Here is a 19,253-nt window from a genome sequence, read left to right on the forward strand (position 1 = left end):
CGCAGCTCGTAGGCTCTCGGCTGAAATATGAGGACTGTGGTACTGGCCTGCCTTGTGGTGTTGTTGTAAAAATGTGTACGGGACGCGCTTTGAATACATACAAAAACACTACAGTATTAGACATGTTCAATATTAGTCTGATCCTTCAATAACCCTTTAAAAGGCCACTAGATATAGAAACAACCCAAAGTAGAAAATCACATTTGAAAATCGGAATATTTGGGGGGGGTTGGGATCCTGAAAAAATAACGTTCAGAGCAATCCTTGACATGTTTACTCAGATATATAAGCCCACCCCCCAGCGTTCTATGGGCTTTTCTTCCAGAAAAGCATGCATAGGATCGCAGCCTATCGGTGCTGCTGTATGCTTACGAGGAAGTTAGTCTCCCTAAGGCCATTAGGACTTCCTCGCAGGGTTTCAGCGCAGGTTTGTCCGATCTGGTTTGCCCTCCGCTCCTAATTTGAAAGAGGCGTTTGGGGACCCAAACCCTTCGCTTCAGGTTTCCGAATGCGCCTAACATGCGTCCGACCACCACATCTTTTTCGAATGACCCACCTGGGAGGGTGAAGCGCAGCGACAGAGTGGAGCTTCTCCCTGTCCCCCTTCCCAACATTTCTGAATGGAGCCACTAACCCGCCTTTCCGAAGTACTGGGTTCAGTGAGACTTGCTTCCCCTTCCAACCAGTGGGTTAAGGACCCTGCCTAAACCAGTTTTTTAATCTGGCAGTGGGTGGCATTTGGAGCTTTGAATGCACCAGCAAAAGCTGAACTGAACACCGAGTCCCGTTTGGAGAAGCGCACTTTACCTTGAGATGCGGGCTCAGAGAGACGCCGAATTGGGAAAGTAATAAAGCTACATTTAGTAAAGGAAGTTTGATGGGAACGTTCATCGCTCTAATCTGAGGTGGCGATGCACAAAGAGCCATGCTTGCTCTTTGTTCTCAGCGGGAGAGGCCTACAAAGATGTCTCCTCTCCCAAGCTGAGGATGAAGGAGCAGGAAATTAGGTCAGAGCGCTAAGAGTTTCCCTCCAGCAGCTGAAGGAATGTCAGCACAGGTCGAAGGACAGTCTAGGATGCTTGCAGATTCTTCTATCTACTCTATTCTTTCCCATGCAAAGCCAACAACCTATAGGCAAGCTGTGTTGCATCTCAACACTTCCTGCAGTAGCTGGGCTTAACAGGGTTATGGGTGGGGTTTTAAGTTGCAGCTTTCTATATGTTATTACTTGGGAGTAGGCCTCAACTGAAATCTGTAGAGCTAATTTCTGAATTTCCGACTGCATTCATTATGGCCACTTACCTGGGAACAAGACCCATTTTGTCTACTTTGGGACGAATTGCCTTGGAATAAGAAGTGTGGAGGTGGCGGTGAAATGATGAGCCAATTCAAATTTCACCACAGCTGCTGACTGGGTAGGTGGCCTTTGTTAGGCTTTTTAGGGCACTGGGTGCATAGCAAATAGAACAATCTGTTCTGGATGACTACAAAAGGAAAGCAGATTTTGTGGTTGATTCCTGAAATCCAGATCAGAATCCCTCAGGATAGGTGGGAAACTGTGGAACAGAGGCAGATAAAATCCAGATCACAATATTTGTTAACGTTAGCATTGCACACAGACAATAATTCTAGGTTGGCTTGGTGTGGGGCAAGTAAGATTCTCCCAGATACTAAGAAGAATTCCTCTAGTAGGAATAAGACTTAAAGCTTGTTTTGCTTCTTCTATCCCTCCTGCTGTGGGGCAGGCTGTAGTAGGCAACACAAACCATTTCATAATAAAATAATAAAAATAAATAATGCTATCAGCTATTATTACTGGAAAATACTGCAGTGAGAAACATGGGCAATGCCGCTACTACAAGGACACTAATGTTGTGGCAGATTTTTAGTAATTTTTAGTAGCAGTACAGCAATGGTCTACAGCTTCCCCTATACCTGCAAAGGTGTTTTTCCAGCTTTTAATGTTACTATCACTATTGTAGCGGTTTCCTCATAGATTTACCTGCTGCATGGAACTGCATTCTTGAAGTTGCAAACACAGGAGAAAAGGTTTTCTGGGTTGTTAGTGATTCATTATAATAGAAGTAAATGTAATAATATTGGGAAGCCTTTTATATTCAGTTTGTGACTTTAATAATAGACATGTGGCTATTTTTGTTTGCTAAAACCAAAATGATACAGACATTGGAAAAAAATAACAATAATCTTATATGGTGTTTTTTAAAAACAACAACAACAACAACAGGTTTAAGTTCTTTGTTAAATGAACTCTTTCCCATTATTTATTTGTAACTGGTGGAATCCCGCTTGGTGAGTGAGAAGAGGCGAGCCCAAGCACTTGGCCTTGATTAGAGATGTCCTCTCCTCGGCTAGGGCTGGCTTTCCCTAGAACTGTGTTTGGTCTTCCACTGTCATACTGTAAGCACACGAATCCGAGTGAGGAATCTTAGATCGGGTGGGTGGCGAGGGCGGGGGCGAAGGAGAGAAACCAGAAGGAGAGAAATAGAAGAGATCCATTCTCCGGAGGCCCCTTTTAGTTCTGCACACCTTGCCTGCAGCGCGCACCTTGTCTACTTTGAAAATATTTCCTCTTGTCTTTTTATTCTCGGCAGAGGCTGCTTCCAAATGTAGTTTCTCTGCCTTCAGTGCAACAGCTCGAGCAGTAGGCAGGTTGCAAGAAACCCGAGTTCTGAATATTAATAGCCGCGCGCCGGTGAGCGACTTGGGAAGAGGAGAGAGGGAAGGGAACGAGAGAGAGAGAGAGAGAGAGAGAGAGAGAGAGACTTTCTTAGTTTGCGTTGCACAAACCAGCACAATGGTGTGTGCTTTATCGAACAGGTTTCTGTCGGTTAGCTTCACCCGGACCAAACGCAAAAAAAAGAAAATAAGGCGACGCATCTCCACGCAAGCCCTCTCTAGTAGCCCACACTTTTGTGCAAGATTGTGCCATTGGAAGTGGAGAGCGCCTAGGATGGCAGCTCAGAGGCATTCTTTAATCCGGATCGAAATTCAGTCTCGAGGGTTCAGAGATCAGAAGACGACCCTCGGGCCAGAGGAGAAGTGGTTCAAAAAACGCCCTCCTCCTGCCCCACTCCGCACGGCTCTCCCCCAAGCGCGATCGATGCTCGTCGTCCGGCCAGCCATGCCGGCAGCTGCCTGGTCGCCTCTGGAGGGGGCAGGAGGGGTGTCTGTTCGCCGTCCTCCCGCCTGCCTAGTCAACGGTGCCTGTGGGATTAGGTCAATTGGTGTGGATCTCCTCCGCCTCATTTGGTTACTAATTGGTTTCTTGTTTTAGAAATCGAAATCTCATTTCCAGAAATCACAAAGCCTCGGTAGGCAGGCCGTGAAGGTAATCCGGGGGTGGGATGATGGGAAAGATGCAGGCGAGCAGGGGGCGGGGGGGGGGGGAGTCGTCTGCCTTCAAACAGAATCGGGAGGAAAGCAGCAGTGGAACTTCGCCCGGCTTTTCAAGCGAAATGTGAGCTCGTTAGAGCCATAATAGATACATCCCACCCACTTCTTAAGGCTACTTATGTAAATATGATAAACCAGGCTTGGCGAAGCGCGGAACGGAGACCCCCTCCTTTTTTTTTTACCTAGGAAGGTTAATGTAGCGTAGCTTGGAAATCTTCCAAAATAGATTATGTTTTCCCTTTTTATCTTCCACCACTTTAGCCGGGAAAATCCCCCCTTCAGATTCCAAGCTCCTTCTTCATCTCTTCCAATTCTCGCTCCTTCTTCTTCTTCTTCTTCATTTGCTTCAGCGAGGCTCTCCAAATTGCAAGAAGAAACCTTTACATCTCCTGACCAACCTAATCCCAAAGGCAAAGAGAGAGGGGGAGAGGATCTGGGTTTCTCACTTTTTAAAAAGACGAAGAAAATGCAATCAGACTACAGTATTTGAAGGGGTGGGGATTGGCTGCGGTAGGTCAAGTGCACCCCAAGCAACTTTACTCAACGTTAAAATCGGGGGGGGGGAGAGATACTTTAAAAATAAAAGATACCGAACTATAATGTATCTGAAGCTGCCGTTTTCCAGTACCCCCTTTTAACTCAGCGTGTCTTAACGCGCAATAAATGCAAGCGGAAGACTTAGTTGAAACGTTTCGAATTAAGTCCAAGCTTGATTCCAAAGGAACTGTCATTACGATAAATATTTTAGGATCCGTGGGTTAAAATGTTGTTCACTTCAGAGGAAGAGAGGGGTGCAGGGTAGGGGGGAAACTAAACTGACAAGGGCTTGCTTCTGAGTAGACGCTCGTAGGATCCCCATATTCCTGTAGCGCTAAGTGCTATTGAATCAATGGGGCGTTTTAGACCGGAGCAACTAGGGGAGATCAGTCAGTTTGAGATGTCAGTGTTACTCAGCTTGAGTCGCAGTGCAAGTCTATCACCACCCGTCAATTAAATTTGTTGGTCACCTCTTTACCAAGGTAACTCAAAGTGACTTACAATACACTGGCAACTAAGTCTCCTTGAGCTCAGTGGGGCTTCTTCTCTCAATAAGCGGATAAGACAGCAGCCTCGACGCCCTCCACCTCCCCTGGCTTGTGGATTGAAAAAGCTGAAAGTCGCCCACCCACCACCGCGGCGAGGTTTTAAGGAATCCCAGAGACCAAAGGATTGGAGAATGGTCAGATGGCGGCCAGTCATTCATGGGAAAGGATGGAGACATCTGGCCAGTAGAAGGCTCTCGCTCCCTGCCCCCCTCCTAAATCTCACGTGGCTCAGTTTGGAAGAGAAGTGCTCGGAAGGGCGAGCAAAGCGCTTGTTTAGAAAATATTAACTTGGCTCGGCTGGAGGGAGGAGTTCACCCGGAACAGGAGCAAAAGAGCTGCAGAGCAGGGCGGGGAGGCGGGAGAGAATAGAATTGCGGATTCTGCCCAAAAGTTAACCTGTAATGCAGGCAGGCTATTCATTAACCCGCCGGGGCAGGATCTGCTGCTCCACTTTTAGTAGCCTAAGAGAAATAGGAGGGCCCCCCTCTCTCCCCCCTTTTGCATTCGGATTAATCAGCAACTGGGAAAAGCGCAGAGATTGGAATGGGAACGTCTGGATCGCCCAGAGAGGGTCTCGTGAGTCGACAGGTGTGTCTGTGTGTATGCCCACAGACAGCGTTACTCTCGTTGCTTGTTTAAATCCAGACCTCCTTAATACGTTTCTGTAGATCTGCACATTCAGGCAGCTCCCCTCCCCCCCAAAAAACCCACGTCTTTACGTCTTTCTTCTTAATTCCGCTAATAAACACATCAAAACGAATGTCTGAGACGTTCCCGCTTCCCTTGGCCACTCAGGCTTCAGTACTTTCAGTTTCCCGAAGAAGAGAAAAGAACCCTACAGGAGTTGGTTGTTGTTTAAAAAAAAAACACACGATCCAATACTCATTTAAGCAGGCAGCTACGTCTATCTGAATGTAGCTGGGTAGCCACGCCCTTTCGTTTAATCGTGGCGCTGAGGGAGCGCATAAACTCTCGAGGCTCCTTCATAGAAAGTCAAACCTCGACGGACGAGCCTTTTTTTTTTTTTAACCAACCAACAACTTAGGCACACAGGGGAATTGAGCCACAGGGGACTCCCTTCTAAAGGAAGCAAACACGCACGGATTTGGACTTTCAGGCTGAAACTCTCAGGAGGGAGTGCCACTGAATCCAAGAACAGGCATTTCCAAATGCGCATCAATCCAGTAACTCTGGGAAGCTTCCTTTAGCCACGCTGAACTTTACTTCCGAGCAAGGATCAGCTTGGAGCCTTCCCTGACAGCCACTTCCGTGACCGTCGTCGCTCCCACTCCCCCAAGAACGATTCCCACGTGTAGGCGACCAGTTGGGATTTAGGAAGGAGTGTTCTCTGAAATCCGCTAGGATCTCGTCCTCCCAATATTTGGTGTTGGCAAAGCGGGCGTGTGTGTGTAGCGCCCGGCTCCTAGACATTTAAAAGTTGTGCAGAAGACAAGAGCGGGAGGGCTTGGTAAATCACGCACCTGCTAGCCTTTCCGCTTCTGAGCCACTACGAAAGGTTCAGGCGTCCTGCCTTCTTGCGCACCTGGGCCACCTGCGCGAGATCCCCAGCCATTAGGCGTGTCCCAACAGACATGAAGTCGGGAGACAGAAGAGCTGGACACGTACCTTGTTACGGAATTCAAGAAGACCTGCGCAGAGGGTCCGATACCCCTGCGCGCGTTCACTATTAGAGGAATCGGAGGACGCAATTAGCGTGCAGAAAGTTCAGTTAGGTCGTTTTAGACTCTGGAATTAATGCTCCCCCCTAAAGATTTACTTCATAATGGTTCCAGCTTTGCTCATATCAAATGTGGTGAGCCAACCAGGCTCAGTTTTGGGAATCCTCCTGCTCATCTCGCTCTGTGGGGCCCCGGACTTCCGCCGGAAAGTCTGATGAAGAATCCGGGTTCACACTCTGGAAGCTTCAGGTTTTATTTATCGGTACCATTTCTTACCTGCCCGTCACCTGGAGGTCCCAGGGCTGGGTACAGCAAGAGAAAACACAACGTTAAAACCAAATAAAACCATCACAATACTATAACAGAACGGTTCCAAAAGGAACCGCTGGAAACACTGCTGTCAAGATGTAGGCAGTCGATGCCGGTCCTTATGGACCATATAGAGCTGGAAAGACCTGTGCTAGAAACAGAGGTGCCAACCTGAATAAAATATTGGGGGGAGGGGGAGGTAAGCCCCGCCCCACGTAATCACAAGACGCGGCACACGCACACTATGTGAATGGCGCTGCCCATCAACTTGCGGGAGCAAGGGACCTAAATTCCTAGGGTCTGGCTCCTGTGGCTAGAAGTTTCATGTCATGGTTGCTATTAGAATAGAAGAGGCAGCCTATATATGCTACAGGTGAACTCCTGCGAGGACTCGCCTGTCCTGTTCCATTTGGCGAGTCCAAGGCTAGGCCGGCGAGGAGGCCGAGTGGATTCCGGGAAAATCTGAACGGGGTGGCTCCAGGTCCGCTTGCCCCTTCGTTGGCACCGTCCTCGGTCTTTTTGGCAAAGTGAAATACGACTTCGATTGCCCTCGGGCTTAGCTTTGAATAATCGCTGGGCTCTAGGGACTTCGGCTGTATCCCACTTACTTGGGAGTCAATTCCATTTAATTCGATTGGGCTTGCTTTTGAGTAAACATGACAAGAGCTGACTGATCCCAGTTGGGGGACCGTGTGTGAGAGAGAGAGTGAGAGAGAGAGAGAGAGAGAGAGAGAGAAAGCAAAAAGAACCTATAAAGGCCAAACGACTTGATTTTCACGGCTCAGGTTTTTAGGCGTCTTACCCCGCTGACCTTGAACATCTGGATGTATGGTCCGCTGACGTGTGTATATGTGCATGTGTAAATCACGGGCGTGTAAATTATAGATCTAAGGCGTAAATCCAACGCACACTTTCCTGGGAATTGAGTCCCATTTGGATACAGTGGTACTGACTCAGGAGTCAACGTGGATAGGGTTGTGCTGTGCACGTCTACCTGGGAGTAATCTTCACAGAGGAATTGCTCTGAATGTGCAGCCAATCGGCTTAGATTCAAGCACTCTTTGGTTTAACCGAGTTGTAGACAGGTCTGAGTCCGGAGCGGATCCTCTCCAGTGTTTTACAGCACCACTGCTAAAGCACTGAACGTATAAATTGCCATCTTATGTGAGCGCCTGCCACAATTGTTAGCTAGCTCACGTTTCCTCAGGCTCGGTCGCTTTCACGAGTTTTCACGTGCTTGTGAACGCGAGTGAGTCCCTGGAAACGCGTGGGAGGCTCTCTGGCCGAAGAGTGGGCCGGAGGAGGGAGGCGAAGAAAGGGGAAGGGCGAGGGCTTGCGCGAAGAAGGCCCGGTGTTTGCGTAGCGCGGGCGCTATAGTTAGCGGGATTTAGCTGCATCAACAACAAGAGGCGGCTCTTGGGCCGCTTGCTTTCCATTCTAAGCCCACTTAGGGGGTGTAATGGGATGAGGCGGCATCGAGGGCACTTGCAAGGAAACGTGCGTTGGAATCCAGACGCGAGAGAATCTGAATGAGCAACAGAGGAGGCGTGTCCGGGGTTGTATGCGATCCACAACCCAGCTGAGCCACCACGCCCTCGGACCCCTCCCCTCCCCCCTTTGATACCCGCATCTCTCAGTAATTCCAGTGCCACTTCGAGCTCAGGTGTGTCTTAGTTTAGCAAAGCACCCCGGATCCACAGCGCACAGGTTCTGCTTGCGGTTGTTGATGATTGTGACCACTAGTTGGTTTGGCATAAACTGTTCTTGGCACCGCGGGTCCAATCCAATGGTTTCAATTTAAACCTGGAGCTGTAGCCGTTTCAGAAGTATTGTCAGAAAAAGACAACAAGGTGGAGGGAGGGGAGATAAGGAGGAATGCCAGAAACAAGGGCTTTGCAGACAAAGAAAAAAAAAACACCGCGATTTCACACACACATTCATGTCCTTTCCTACACGCAGGCGACGTTTCAGCGTTGTTCCAGGAGGCTTTTCGGATCATCTGTCTGGTTCTACCGCCGCTTGAGGCGGAGGCCGGTCTCCTTCCCACTAGAGGGAACAGTTCTCGACACAGGGGGACTGGAAGAGACCATTGGGGGGAGGAAAAGTGGGGTGGAGGTGGTGGAATTAATTCACGAGGAGACGCTCTTAGACGTCATGCAGCTCCACGGTTTTAATTGGGATTTGTAAGTCGATCCCATGACTTTCCCTCCGAATAACGTTCCTTCCAGAGACACGACTAAAGCCCAGAGAAGAGGAGGGGAAATTTCAAGGCTTCCTTCGTGGCTGGGGAGCAGCCCTTCGCCTCCCAAATAAAATTTTCTCCATTTGAAATCTGCAAAAAAGACGCGACGAAGTAATTAACTATAATAACCGCTTTTGCTTTTATTCTTTTATTTTATTCGGAGAGCTGAATGGCCACACGACGGTTTGTGTGTTTACAGGAGCTGGCTGCTTGTTCACACCCAGTTTGATGTTTTTTAAACATTGAACAGAATAGTTGTGGCTAAGCTGAGCACCCGCGTTATGTTCGATTCCACGGCATTTCTCTCTTTCCAGGGCCCTCCAAAGGGAATGGGTTTCGTTGTTCCCCACATTTCTGGCAGAAAAACTAGTTTCTGGGTACCAGAAATTGGTTCGTTGTGTGTGAAACGGATGTGTGAATATGGGAAGAATTTTTTCCAGAGAGCCAGTTGGTAGGATTTCAATGATTCGAGAAGCAAAAGCATTCTAGGCCACGAGTCAGAGCAGAGGTTGTTCTATTTGATCCAGAAGAACATAAACCCGCATTTATTTCAATCGAATTATCATTCAAGAAAGTGGTTTCTGGTTGGAACGTCTGAAGTCCAGTCAATGGAAGCGCAACTGAGCTGGAAAGTAGGGGGGGGGGAGATCTTTATAGTTTCATTATTCGTGACCCCTCCCCATCTCCCCTTGTACTGTCAGGTAGAAACCACAGAATAATTATTCTTGTTTAATTAATATATACCGCTCATTGCCAGATCAGGCATTAGGACCCTGGTACCCTGCCTCTTTTATTATTACTATTATTTTATAAATTTGTATGCCGCCCTTCATCCGAAGATCTCGAATAACGCGGCGATGTCTCCACAGGACTTGGAGAAGCCTGGGGACACGCGAGTCGAACCAGCCCTCTGGACAACGTTGGGCGCGAGCTGGGATCTCACCTTTTGCAGGTACTAGTCCGGAATGCAGCTCCTTAAGGTTTTGTAGGGAGAGCCCGGGCAACCCAATCGAGATAGCGGCAGACTGGGAAGGAAGGCTATGGAAGGCTCGTGATAGAAGACAAACACGGGCTTGATGCTCTTTCCTACGAGTTCCTGAACAAGACGCAAGGTTTGCAGGCGATCGAAACAGTCCCCCGAGGAGCGACCTGCAGATCTGTCGGGCCCCAGCCATGTAAAATGTCCTTTCTTTCTCTCCCTGATAAATAAGGGGACACGTCGCGTTGACTTCCGTGGTGGGCCTATGGCAAGTCTGTTTCAGGATTTGCTGGAGGGCGGGGTCACATTTCGGCCCCTGTCGTTGCCAGTTTAATAGTGCCAGGGAGCTGGTGACAGAAAAGGCCCTTCCGCCTGGGATTCTGGACACTTTCCGAGAAGACAATCGTGGTTTAAAGGGGCAAGGCAAATAATCTGTCTCATATGATCTCCGGAGATACTGGAAGGTTGTTAATGATCATTATGTGTTTTTATATAATTCAAAACCATGTCGTTCAGAATAGTAAATAGGGGTAAGGGCAACCAGTGGGATAGTTTCAATTCCGCTGAGGGTTCTGAAAAAGGGAGTGAGTTTATATCTACACTACAAGCTGAAGTCAGATATCTACTGCTATATATTCCCCAAGGAGTCCTGTGAACTGTCGGTTAATGGGAGATTCTCTGAAAGAGAGCTTGGAGATGAGAGACCCCTTTAGGGGAGAGAGAGAGAGAGAAACTAAAGGTGTCTCCTCCTCCCAAGGTGGGACCAAGAAGGAGGAAGAAGTGGGAAGTGAGGTCAGCAACTCTGAGAGTATCACATCAGAAGGAAGGTATACAGTCTACACAGTTGGGTCAGAAAGACAGTCTAGGAAATTTGGTTCTTCTTCTTGTCCACTTTCTCCCCATGCAAATCCCATCAGCCTAAATACAGGAAAAGGATTCCCTGGGGACAAGGATGATTGTGGATTTAGGATCAGATTTTTAACTGTGATGGCAATTGAATGAAGGCCTGTCTTTTGTATTTCACACTCATTATCAAACCATTCTTGTCTCTGACAGTGCAATCCTATACATTTCTATTCACAGGTAAGCCCCACTGAGTTCAGTGGTACTTACTCCCAGGTAAGTGTGTATAAGGATTGCAGCCTGAAAGTCGCGGCTGCTCCTCACTCCTCACTTGTTAAGGCCTGGAGGAGAGAGCAAAGAAGGGCTGGCGAGGACCAACATCTCATAAACCAGACTTGACACACAGCTCTTTTCTGCCCCTTTCCTTGCAGACTTTGGACGGTTTCATATTTGTGGTAGCTCCGGACGGCAAGATCATGTACATCTCCGAAACCGCCTCTGTTCATTTGGGTTTGTCGCAGGTATGCTATGAATGTGCAGGCATGCACAGGATCCAGGCAAAGAGGGAGGGGGAGCCAGTTTGATGAGCAACGTTCAAGGCCAGGAACCTCACATGCAAGACCTGAACACTTCACCTCCACTGCTTTTGACGAGCAAGGCAGGTGAAGCCAAGCCTGTTTGCTTGTGCAAATCCTAGCCCCATTTACTAGTCAGTCCCATTCATTTGGAGGAGTGTTTTTTAAGCACATCCTTTCAAACTCAGTAAGATGTACTTCTGAGTAAACATGCACAGGGCGGTGCTTTCAAGTTCCATTGACGATGACTTCAGTGTAATCCTAACAGCCTGATCCTAAATGTACTTAATTAAATTTCTATACCACCCTTCATCCACAGATCTCAGGTGATGTACTTTTTGGGAAGCCTCACTGGGTTCAGTGGCACTTTGCTGCAGAGGAACATGAACAGGACTGGAGCTTAGCAGACATTTCCGTTGTGCTGGATGTCCATTCCATTAAACACTCACATAGTGTTTAATTGAATAGACCTGGGGCATGCTGGCACTCAGTGGCATAGTGTGGGTTGCCAGCACCCAGGGCCATGAGGAGGGGCGGGTGGGAGGGAAATGGATGGAGTACGCATGCACATTCAACTATTTAACAGTGTCCAGGAGTTTGCAGCCACAGAGATTAGAAGAGTTGTTCAGTTGTCTGGAGAAGTCACTTCCTGGTTCCTGGAGCCTAGCAGAAGAAGCATGCAACTATACTGAGGCAGCACCGGGTGTTGAAATTTTACATCCTTAACAATTTTGTGCCTGGGGCAACTGTTCTTGTGGCCCCCCATGCTATGCTAATGCTATGCTGGCACGCCCATAGTACAATTCCAGAAACCTCTGTCCAGAAGATTGGCTGACCTCCTGTGCAAGATGAATTCTGTGATGACAAGGAGGTGAAGCGTTGACCCACCTTGCATCCTGGGCTCCTTCAAGAGACAATTAACAATATTTCCCTTTACAGCTCAGGCAAAGCTTCACCTGTTGAATTTCTAGTCACATTTAAAGGCACAGCAAACCTGCTGAAGATTGGCAACCATGCCTCTTACCTGCTGCCAGTCTTGTGCATGTTTACTCAGAAATAAGTTTTCCTTCAGTGGGGGTGTGCTCAGCCTTAGGTCCAAGGCTGGATGTGGAATCTGTGTTGCTGAACTCCAGCTCCCATCATCCCTGTCCAATGGCCATGCTGGTTGGGGCTGATGGGAACTGGAGTCCAACAACGTCTGGACAGGACCACCCCATTATTGGTTTAAGGTATCCAATTGCTTGGTGCAGATGCCATTTTGCAACTGAACCTGAACTGTCCATCTAATTTGAAGGAGCCTTGTTCCTTTTCATGGTGTGAATTGACGTCCTTCGTGGGTGCTTCAGATTCCAGACCAGAACCCGAAGAGAGAAGAGGCTCAATTCCGTCGAGTGGCTTAAGGGGCTGAAGGTGGCTGAGATCACCCTGGGCATAGAATGGGGACACGTTGCGTCGTCATCGATGGAAAGAAAGATATAGCAGGGGGTTGAACACTAAATGACCCATTGGGTTCCTTCCAACTCTACAATTCTATTGTTTTCTTTCCCCTGCCCCCGATGACTCCCTCTTGCAGGTTGAGCTGACAGGCAACAGCATTTACGAGTACATCCACCCAGCCGACCACGACGAGATGACCGCCGTCCTCACCGCCCACCAGCCGTACCATTCCCATTTCGTTCAGGGTAAAGTTCACCGAGTAAAGCAGCGGGTGGGAAGGAAGGCAGTGGCCGGCGGCAGAGAGCAGCCTCTTCCCTGACATGCGCATTGTGCCCCCTTGTTTACTAGAGTACGAGATCGAGCGCTCCTTCTTCCTAAGGATGAAATGCGTCTTGGCCAAGAGGAACGCCGGGCTAACTTGCGGAGGCTACAAGGTAGGTGGGCTTACGAGCGCCAACTAGCGGCAGAGCGAAGAACTGTTTGCGCCCGGACTTGAGTACAAAGACAAGGGTGCTTTGAAACCTTCACTGATAGGAATACAGTAATCGGGGCCAGGTGGAGCTGTGTAGCGCTGCGTGTTTCCACCTCGATTTGAAGCGCATTTACTTGGCAGCCAGTCCCACCCGTTTCCCTGGGACTTGATCCCAGTGAAGGCTGAGATTCCTTGCGGACTTGTTTGGGAGAAAGCCCCACGCAGCGGGACTCACCTCTGGGTAAACAGGCATAGGATTATTCCGTGAGCCAGCAATTCTCTGCATATTTGGGAGTAAGACCCTCAAAATCCCAGTAATTGCTTTCGGTAAGACTTAAAGTCTGTGCAAATCCTCTGCATAGAGAAAATAAGGCTAGAAACGGCAGAAGGGGAGAGTGCTCTTGTGCGCGGGCCCTGCTTGCAAGTTTCCCACAGGCACCTAGGGGGCGACAGTGAGAACTGGATGCTGGACCAGATGCGTCACCGGCCTGATCCAGCAGGCTCTTCTTATGTAGTTATGCTGACCAGCTTACTATAGACTAAGTCCCTTGGAGGTCAATGGTTGGAATTTACTTCCAAGTAAATGCACATAGGTTCTCACTGTAAGTGTTCTGGGCCTGGAGATTTTGGGGGGCTGTAGGGACGCGGGTGGCACTGCGGGTTAAACCACAGAGCCTAGCACTTGCCGATCAGAAGGTCGGCGGTTCGAATCCCCGCAACAGGGTGAGCTCCCACTGCTCGGTCCCTGCTCCTGCCAACCTAGCAGTTCAAAAGCACCTCAAAGTGCAAGTAGATAAATTGGTACCACTCCAGTGGGAAGGTAAATGGCGTTTCCGTGCGCTGCTCTGGTTTGCCAGAAGCAGCTTAGTCATGCTGGCCACATGACCCAGAAGCTGTACGCTGGCTCCCTCGGCCAATAAAGCGAGATGAGTGCCGCAACCCCAGAGTCGGTCACGACTGGACCTAATGGTCAGGGGTCGCTTTACCTTTAAGCTCCAGTGAGGTCAATGGCACTTACTCCCAACTAAGTTGCCAAAGTCCAGGCTAGTGCTGTCAGTGGAAGGCATTTCAGAGTAAACATATTTAGGATCTGGTTGTTGGCTTGCGTCAGGTCTAAACCACTGAGCTTCTTGGGCTTGCTGATAGGAAGGACGCGGTTTGAATCCAGGCAACGGGGTGAGCTCCCGTTGCTCTGCCCCAGCTCCTGCTAACCTAGCAGTTTGAAAGCACGCCTGTGCAAGTAGATAAATAGGTACCACTGCAGCAGGAAGGTAAATGGTGTTTTCGTGCGCTCTGACTTCCATCCCTAGAAGTGGTTTAGTCATGCTGGCTACATGACCCGGAAAGATGACTGTGGACAAACGTCAGCTCCCTCGGCCTGAAAGCGAGATGAGCGCTGCAACCCAAAGTCACCTTTGACTGGACTTAACTGTGCAGGGGTCCTTTACCTTTTACCTTTACCTGACATGCTTTCAGTGGCGAAGTGATACCTTCTGAAGTGCAGGTGCACTTCATGATAACTCCCCATAGCCATACCCCAGTTGACCAATGAGGACATTATGGCTTCAGTTACCATGCCAGCTTTTTAAAATTCAGCCTCAGGAAGAGTTCAGGAGGACTCCACCGCTTGCTCACGATAGCTTAACGTTTTGGTTGACCACAAAAAAGGGGCTTTGGAATTTTCCAACAAAAAGGATGCCAGTTTACCCTTTAGCCCCATATGCTGATGTCACCTCTCTCTTCCTCTGCTTAGTGGATGGGTTTCTCTCTGAAGAAAGCTTATTTTACAGACAGAGGGTTGGCCAACAGCATCCTAGGAGATGACGCCATCGCCCCTCCGGTGACATCAGTGGTGGCGCTTCCTCCCTGCTCTCCTACAGACTTTTTTGTGTGCCTTGCTGAAGTCTGCAATCATATACATGGCTTTCTAGGAACAAATCCCAGTGAACTTTCCCCTAAGTAGATATGCCTAAAAGCTAAAGGGACCCCTGACCATGAGGTCCAGTCGTGGCTGACTCTGGGGTTGCAGTGCTCATCTCGCTTTATTGGCCGAGGAAGCCAGCGTACAGCTTCCAGGTCATGTGGCCAGCGTGACTAAGCCACTTCTGGTGAACCAGAGCAGCGCGCAGAAACGCTGTTTACCTTCCCGCCGGAGCGGTACCTATTTATCTACTTGCACTTTGAGGTGCTTTCAAACTGCTAGGTTGGCAGGAGCAGGGACCGAGCAACGGGAGCTCACCCCGTCATAGGGATTCGAACAGCCGACCTTCTGATCGGCAAGCCCTAGGCTCTGTGGTTTAACCCCCTAGGGAGGCGCTTTAAGAGACCTCAGAGTGCCCGCCTGTCATAACGCAGCAGCTTACCTTGTTGAGCTGCAATATTCACTCCTGAGAGTAACCCCCACTGAATTCAATAGGATTTACTTCTGAGTAGGCATGGCTAGGATTGCTATTGCAGTGTTTTCCAAGAGCCTTGTGTTTTCTGGAAGAAAACTCCTTTGATTTCGGGGCTAACTTAGTTTGGGGCAAGTCTGTTGAGCACTAAATCACGTGCATAATATTCGACTGCGGGGAATTTAGTTGTGTGAATAATTGCGTAGTTTCCGAAGGAGGAAAGGGCTGTTTTCCGATATTTTACTTGCTTCGGGACTGTGCCTAATTCTGTCGAGGACGCCTTTCTTGAGAGGCTTGAGAACTAACTGCCCCTCCGGCTGCAAGGTAGCCCACGTAATTCAAAGGGAGGCTGCCAAGCAATCGCCCTGAGTCTCCGTCCTACTGACTCTCCAGTAATTCCAAGTGTTTTGTCAGCCGATCTATATCGGGCACACGCAGAGAGATGTAGTAATAGATTTTGTCATCGCAAATAAACCACGCGACCAAGTTGGGTGAGAGAGTCAACAGTGCGTCTGTCTACTCAGAACTAAGTCCCACTGAGTTTGGTGGAGCTTACACCCAGGTAAGTGGGCATAGGACTGCAGCCCAAGGCTTTAATCCTATCCACGTTTATCTGGGAGTGAGCCCCAGTGAACAAATTCACTTCCTCGGAAACACGTGAAAGCGCGCACCCCAACCCTATGAATATTGACCTCTCGCCAGAGGCAATCAAAGGTGGGGGGGGGGGGAGAATCGCCCTGCACAGACCTCAAACGCAATACATTTAAGTTTACACTGTTCTCACGTTCTGCTGAGAGTCAATAGGTGTAGATAATAAGCCTCGTAATTGCGGGTTGGTTGGAGGATGCAGGCACCCCACTTGATCACAGAGGAAGATGAGTGGCAGGTGAACGTCACCTGGTTTCATTCGGATGACTGAGAGGGAGTAGCGCGTTGATCCAGAAGAAGAAAGACAAGATCATTCGGAGGCTGGCACGCTCCTTACGACCAAGTAAATGGGGACCCGGAAAAGCGGCCTGCAAATAGACACAAGAGAGCGTGCAAGCTTATTTCCCTGAGAAGCATCGGTTGTAAACTGATAAACAAAGTCCTGCCTGGCCGCCGTGGCCCCTTCAGGCGCGCAAAATCAACTCTTGGCGCTGTAGTCCCATTGAGGCACATCCGTGGTGTCGAGTGGGACTCCCACACTCCCTCTTTCGCGGGTTTACTGTTTGACAGTCTCCGTCCCGGAGAGTTTTCTGTTTGCGCGCGAGCTGTTTCGCAGATCGCTGACCACGAAGAGCAACCCGAACAGCCCTCTCGACTTGAGCGGATCTCTGTGTCTCCCCAACAGGTCATTCACTGCAGCGGCTACCTGAAGATCCGCCAGTACAGCCTGGACATGTCTCCCTTCGACGGCTGCTACCAAAACGTCGGCCTGGTGGCGGTCGGCCATTCCCTGCCCCCCAGCGCCGTGACGGAGATCAAGCTGCACAGCAATATGTTCATGTTCCGGGCCAGCCTGGATATGAAGCTCATTTTCCTCGATTCCCGGTAGGTCGGCGTCGGGGCTTCCTCTTCCCTCGCCCTAGCAGCACCGACGTGCCAAATCAAAGCAACCGACCGGCTTTCTCTCTCTCTTTCTCTGTGTCTCTCTCTTTCCTGGCAGGGTAGCCGAGCTGACCGGTTACGAGCCTCAGGACCTGATCGAGAAGACGCTTTACCACCACGTCCACGGCTGCGACACTTTCCATTTGCGCTGCGCTCATCACCTGCGTAAGGAGCCTCTCCTCTTAGCACGCTTGAAGCCCCTCGCCTAGGCAGGTCGCGCTGAGTTCCCTGGGCCTTACTCCCAAGTCAAAGTGGGCTGGCTGGTGGGCTGTCTTACTTGGGTATTTCCACGTAGCTGCGTGCGATCCTAATCAGGCTTGATGGAAGTCGTGCTGCCTTCATGGGGACAAGCATGCATAGGATTGCGGTAGCTGCTGGGAGCCCGGCAGCACGATTGAAACATTTCCCCAAAGCACCATTCCATCTAAATAAGACCCCAGGGAGAAAAAGTCTCCAGCACAAAGCAAATTTGTCTCCACCGCAGCCCTTTAACCATAAGCCAGGCATAGGCAAACTCGGCCCTCCAGATGTTCTGGGACTACAACTCCCATCACCCCCAGCTAACAGGACCAGTGGTCAGGGATGATGGGAATTGTAGTTCCAAAACATCTGGAGGGCCGAGTTTGCCTATGCCTGCCTTAAGCACACGAGGGGACAGGTTGCACTCCACTTGACAAAAGGGTATCTTTTCTTTCATAGTTTGAAGGGATGATGTGTTTGGGATTAGGGGCTGAGATTCCAGCTGAGTCCAAGAGGACCAGGGTTCCTGCACCTCGTCATCTTCTTGCAGAAATTGGGGATTCTGCCTTGCAAACCATACCTGTTGAAAGCCCCTCTCCTGCACTGTGATGGTAAGGCACAGGGGCCCTGGTCCTCTTTTGCATTGGTCACCCCATCACTATGGCAAAAAGAAAGTGCTCGATTATACTGAAAGCTAAAGGAATAGATGTGCTTCATGGATAATCAACTTGACTTTTGTGTAGGAGGGGGCGGGGATGTGTAGATGAGTTTTCCCATGTCATTCCTTAACTCCAAAATAATCTCAGGCCTATTAAGGTAATAAGAGACCCAACTCCACCCCTCTCGGTTTATTTTTAGAAAGCAACAAAGGATATGCACTTCCCTCATGCCTTCTGCTGAACTGCTTTATGATGTGTTAATGGTGGGTGATGGAATAGATTTGGCTTGAATAAATGACATGGTTTGAGAAAGGGCTGTGAGAAATCGCCTCTCAAGCCTGGTATGAGTGGGAATGCAACTTCTTAACAGAAGAACACTTTGGGTTTAGTCTTCAAATCAATTACAATTTTTAAAATTTTTGTTAAGTGATTTTGATGGGAAATCCATACTACCTCCTTGCCAACCTTTAATTTTGGGTTCTCTCTTTTGGTGTGTTGGTCCCTGATTCTAATTATATTTACAAGGGTGTGAATCCTATAAGGTTCATTTTAATTTAGGGCAGGGCTTCAAAGAATCATCTGATGTTAGTGGCTTGGAATGCACTTTTCCAGAGCAGATCCTCATCACTGCTTAAACCGGCTTGCTGCTTGGTTTGCTCTTTCCTAGCTCTGTGCTTGTAACTGTAATACATACCACAATTGTGATAGAGACAGAAATTCAGCTGGCGAAAGGTATTCTGTAACTACATCTTCCTGCTGGGGAAAGTGGGCACTGTTAAAGCTGGGTAATGTCTTTCCAAAAAACAAAGGGTTAGGCCTAGCTGCTACTGCAGACTAAATAGAAGTGATCGCGAAATTGTTCTTAAGTTGGAGAGACGGCACAGGAAGGACTGGGGTTTTGTGTCACTTTAACAGCACAATCCTACACGTTTCCACAAAGAAGGGAATCCAGCTGAGTTCAGTGAGGTTTTCTCCCAGGTAAGTGGGCATAGAATGCAGTTTAATGGTGCAATCCTATGCCCGTTTCTAGACACACACAACTCCCAGTTTGGGAGAGGTGATGAAAGGGGATTGGTTTATGACAGTTCAATGGACATAAATTTATCTTTGGCTTGTTGTACATAAGGTTGGCAGGGGTGTGGCTGGTACAGCATTAGAACCTTCTAGATCTTCCTGTGGCATGCCCCTGAACTGCCCTGCACTGCAGTGTTAGGGGATGAAAGATCTGTTAGGGGATCATCCTCTCTGATGAGGTCTGATGTCTTCTATTACCTCTGACCATATGAATGCAACATAAAAGTCTTAACTCCAATTAATCCAGGTTGTTTTGGTTTGT

The 19,253-nt window shown here is 49.0% G+C and overlaps 1 protein-coding gene across 2 annotated transcripts in view; it reads left to right on the forward strand.

The window, feature by feature from the left end:
* The window catches only part of SIM1 (SIM bHLH transcription factor 1), a 60,651-nt gene that overhangs the window by 13,940 nt on the left and 27,458 nt on the right, over window positions 1-19,253 (forward strand). For both annotated transcript variants that reach the window (XM_083433487.1, XM_083433488.1), the window contains 6 exons: window positions 9,599-9,681; window positions 10,983-11,072; window positions 12,700-12,808; window positions 12,912-12,997; window positions 16,762-16,961; window positions 17,077-17,183. In XM_083433487.1, the coding sequence (XP_083289613.1) occupies window positions 9,599-9,681; window positions 10,983-11,072; window positions 12,700-12,808; window positions 12,912-12,997; window positions 16,762-16,961; window positions 17,077-17,183 (675 nt within the window). The remainder of the gene's footprint in view (window positions 1-9,598; window positions 9,682-10,982; window positions 11,073-12,699; window positions 12,809-12,911; window positions 12,998-16,761; window positions 16,962-17,076; window positions 17,184-19,253) is intronic.

Source organism: Podarcis tiliguerta (assembly GCF_965153285.1).
Source record: "Podarcis tiliguerta genome assembly, chromosome: 3".
Classification (NCBI taxonomy): Eukaryota; Metazoa; Chordata; class Lepidosauria; order Squamata; family Lacertidae; genus Podarcis; species Podarcis tiliguerta.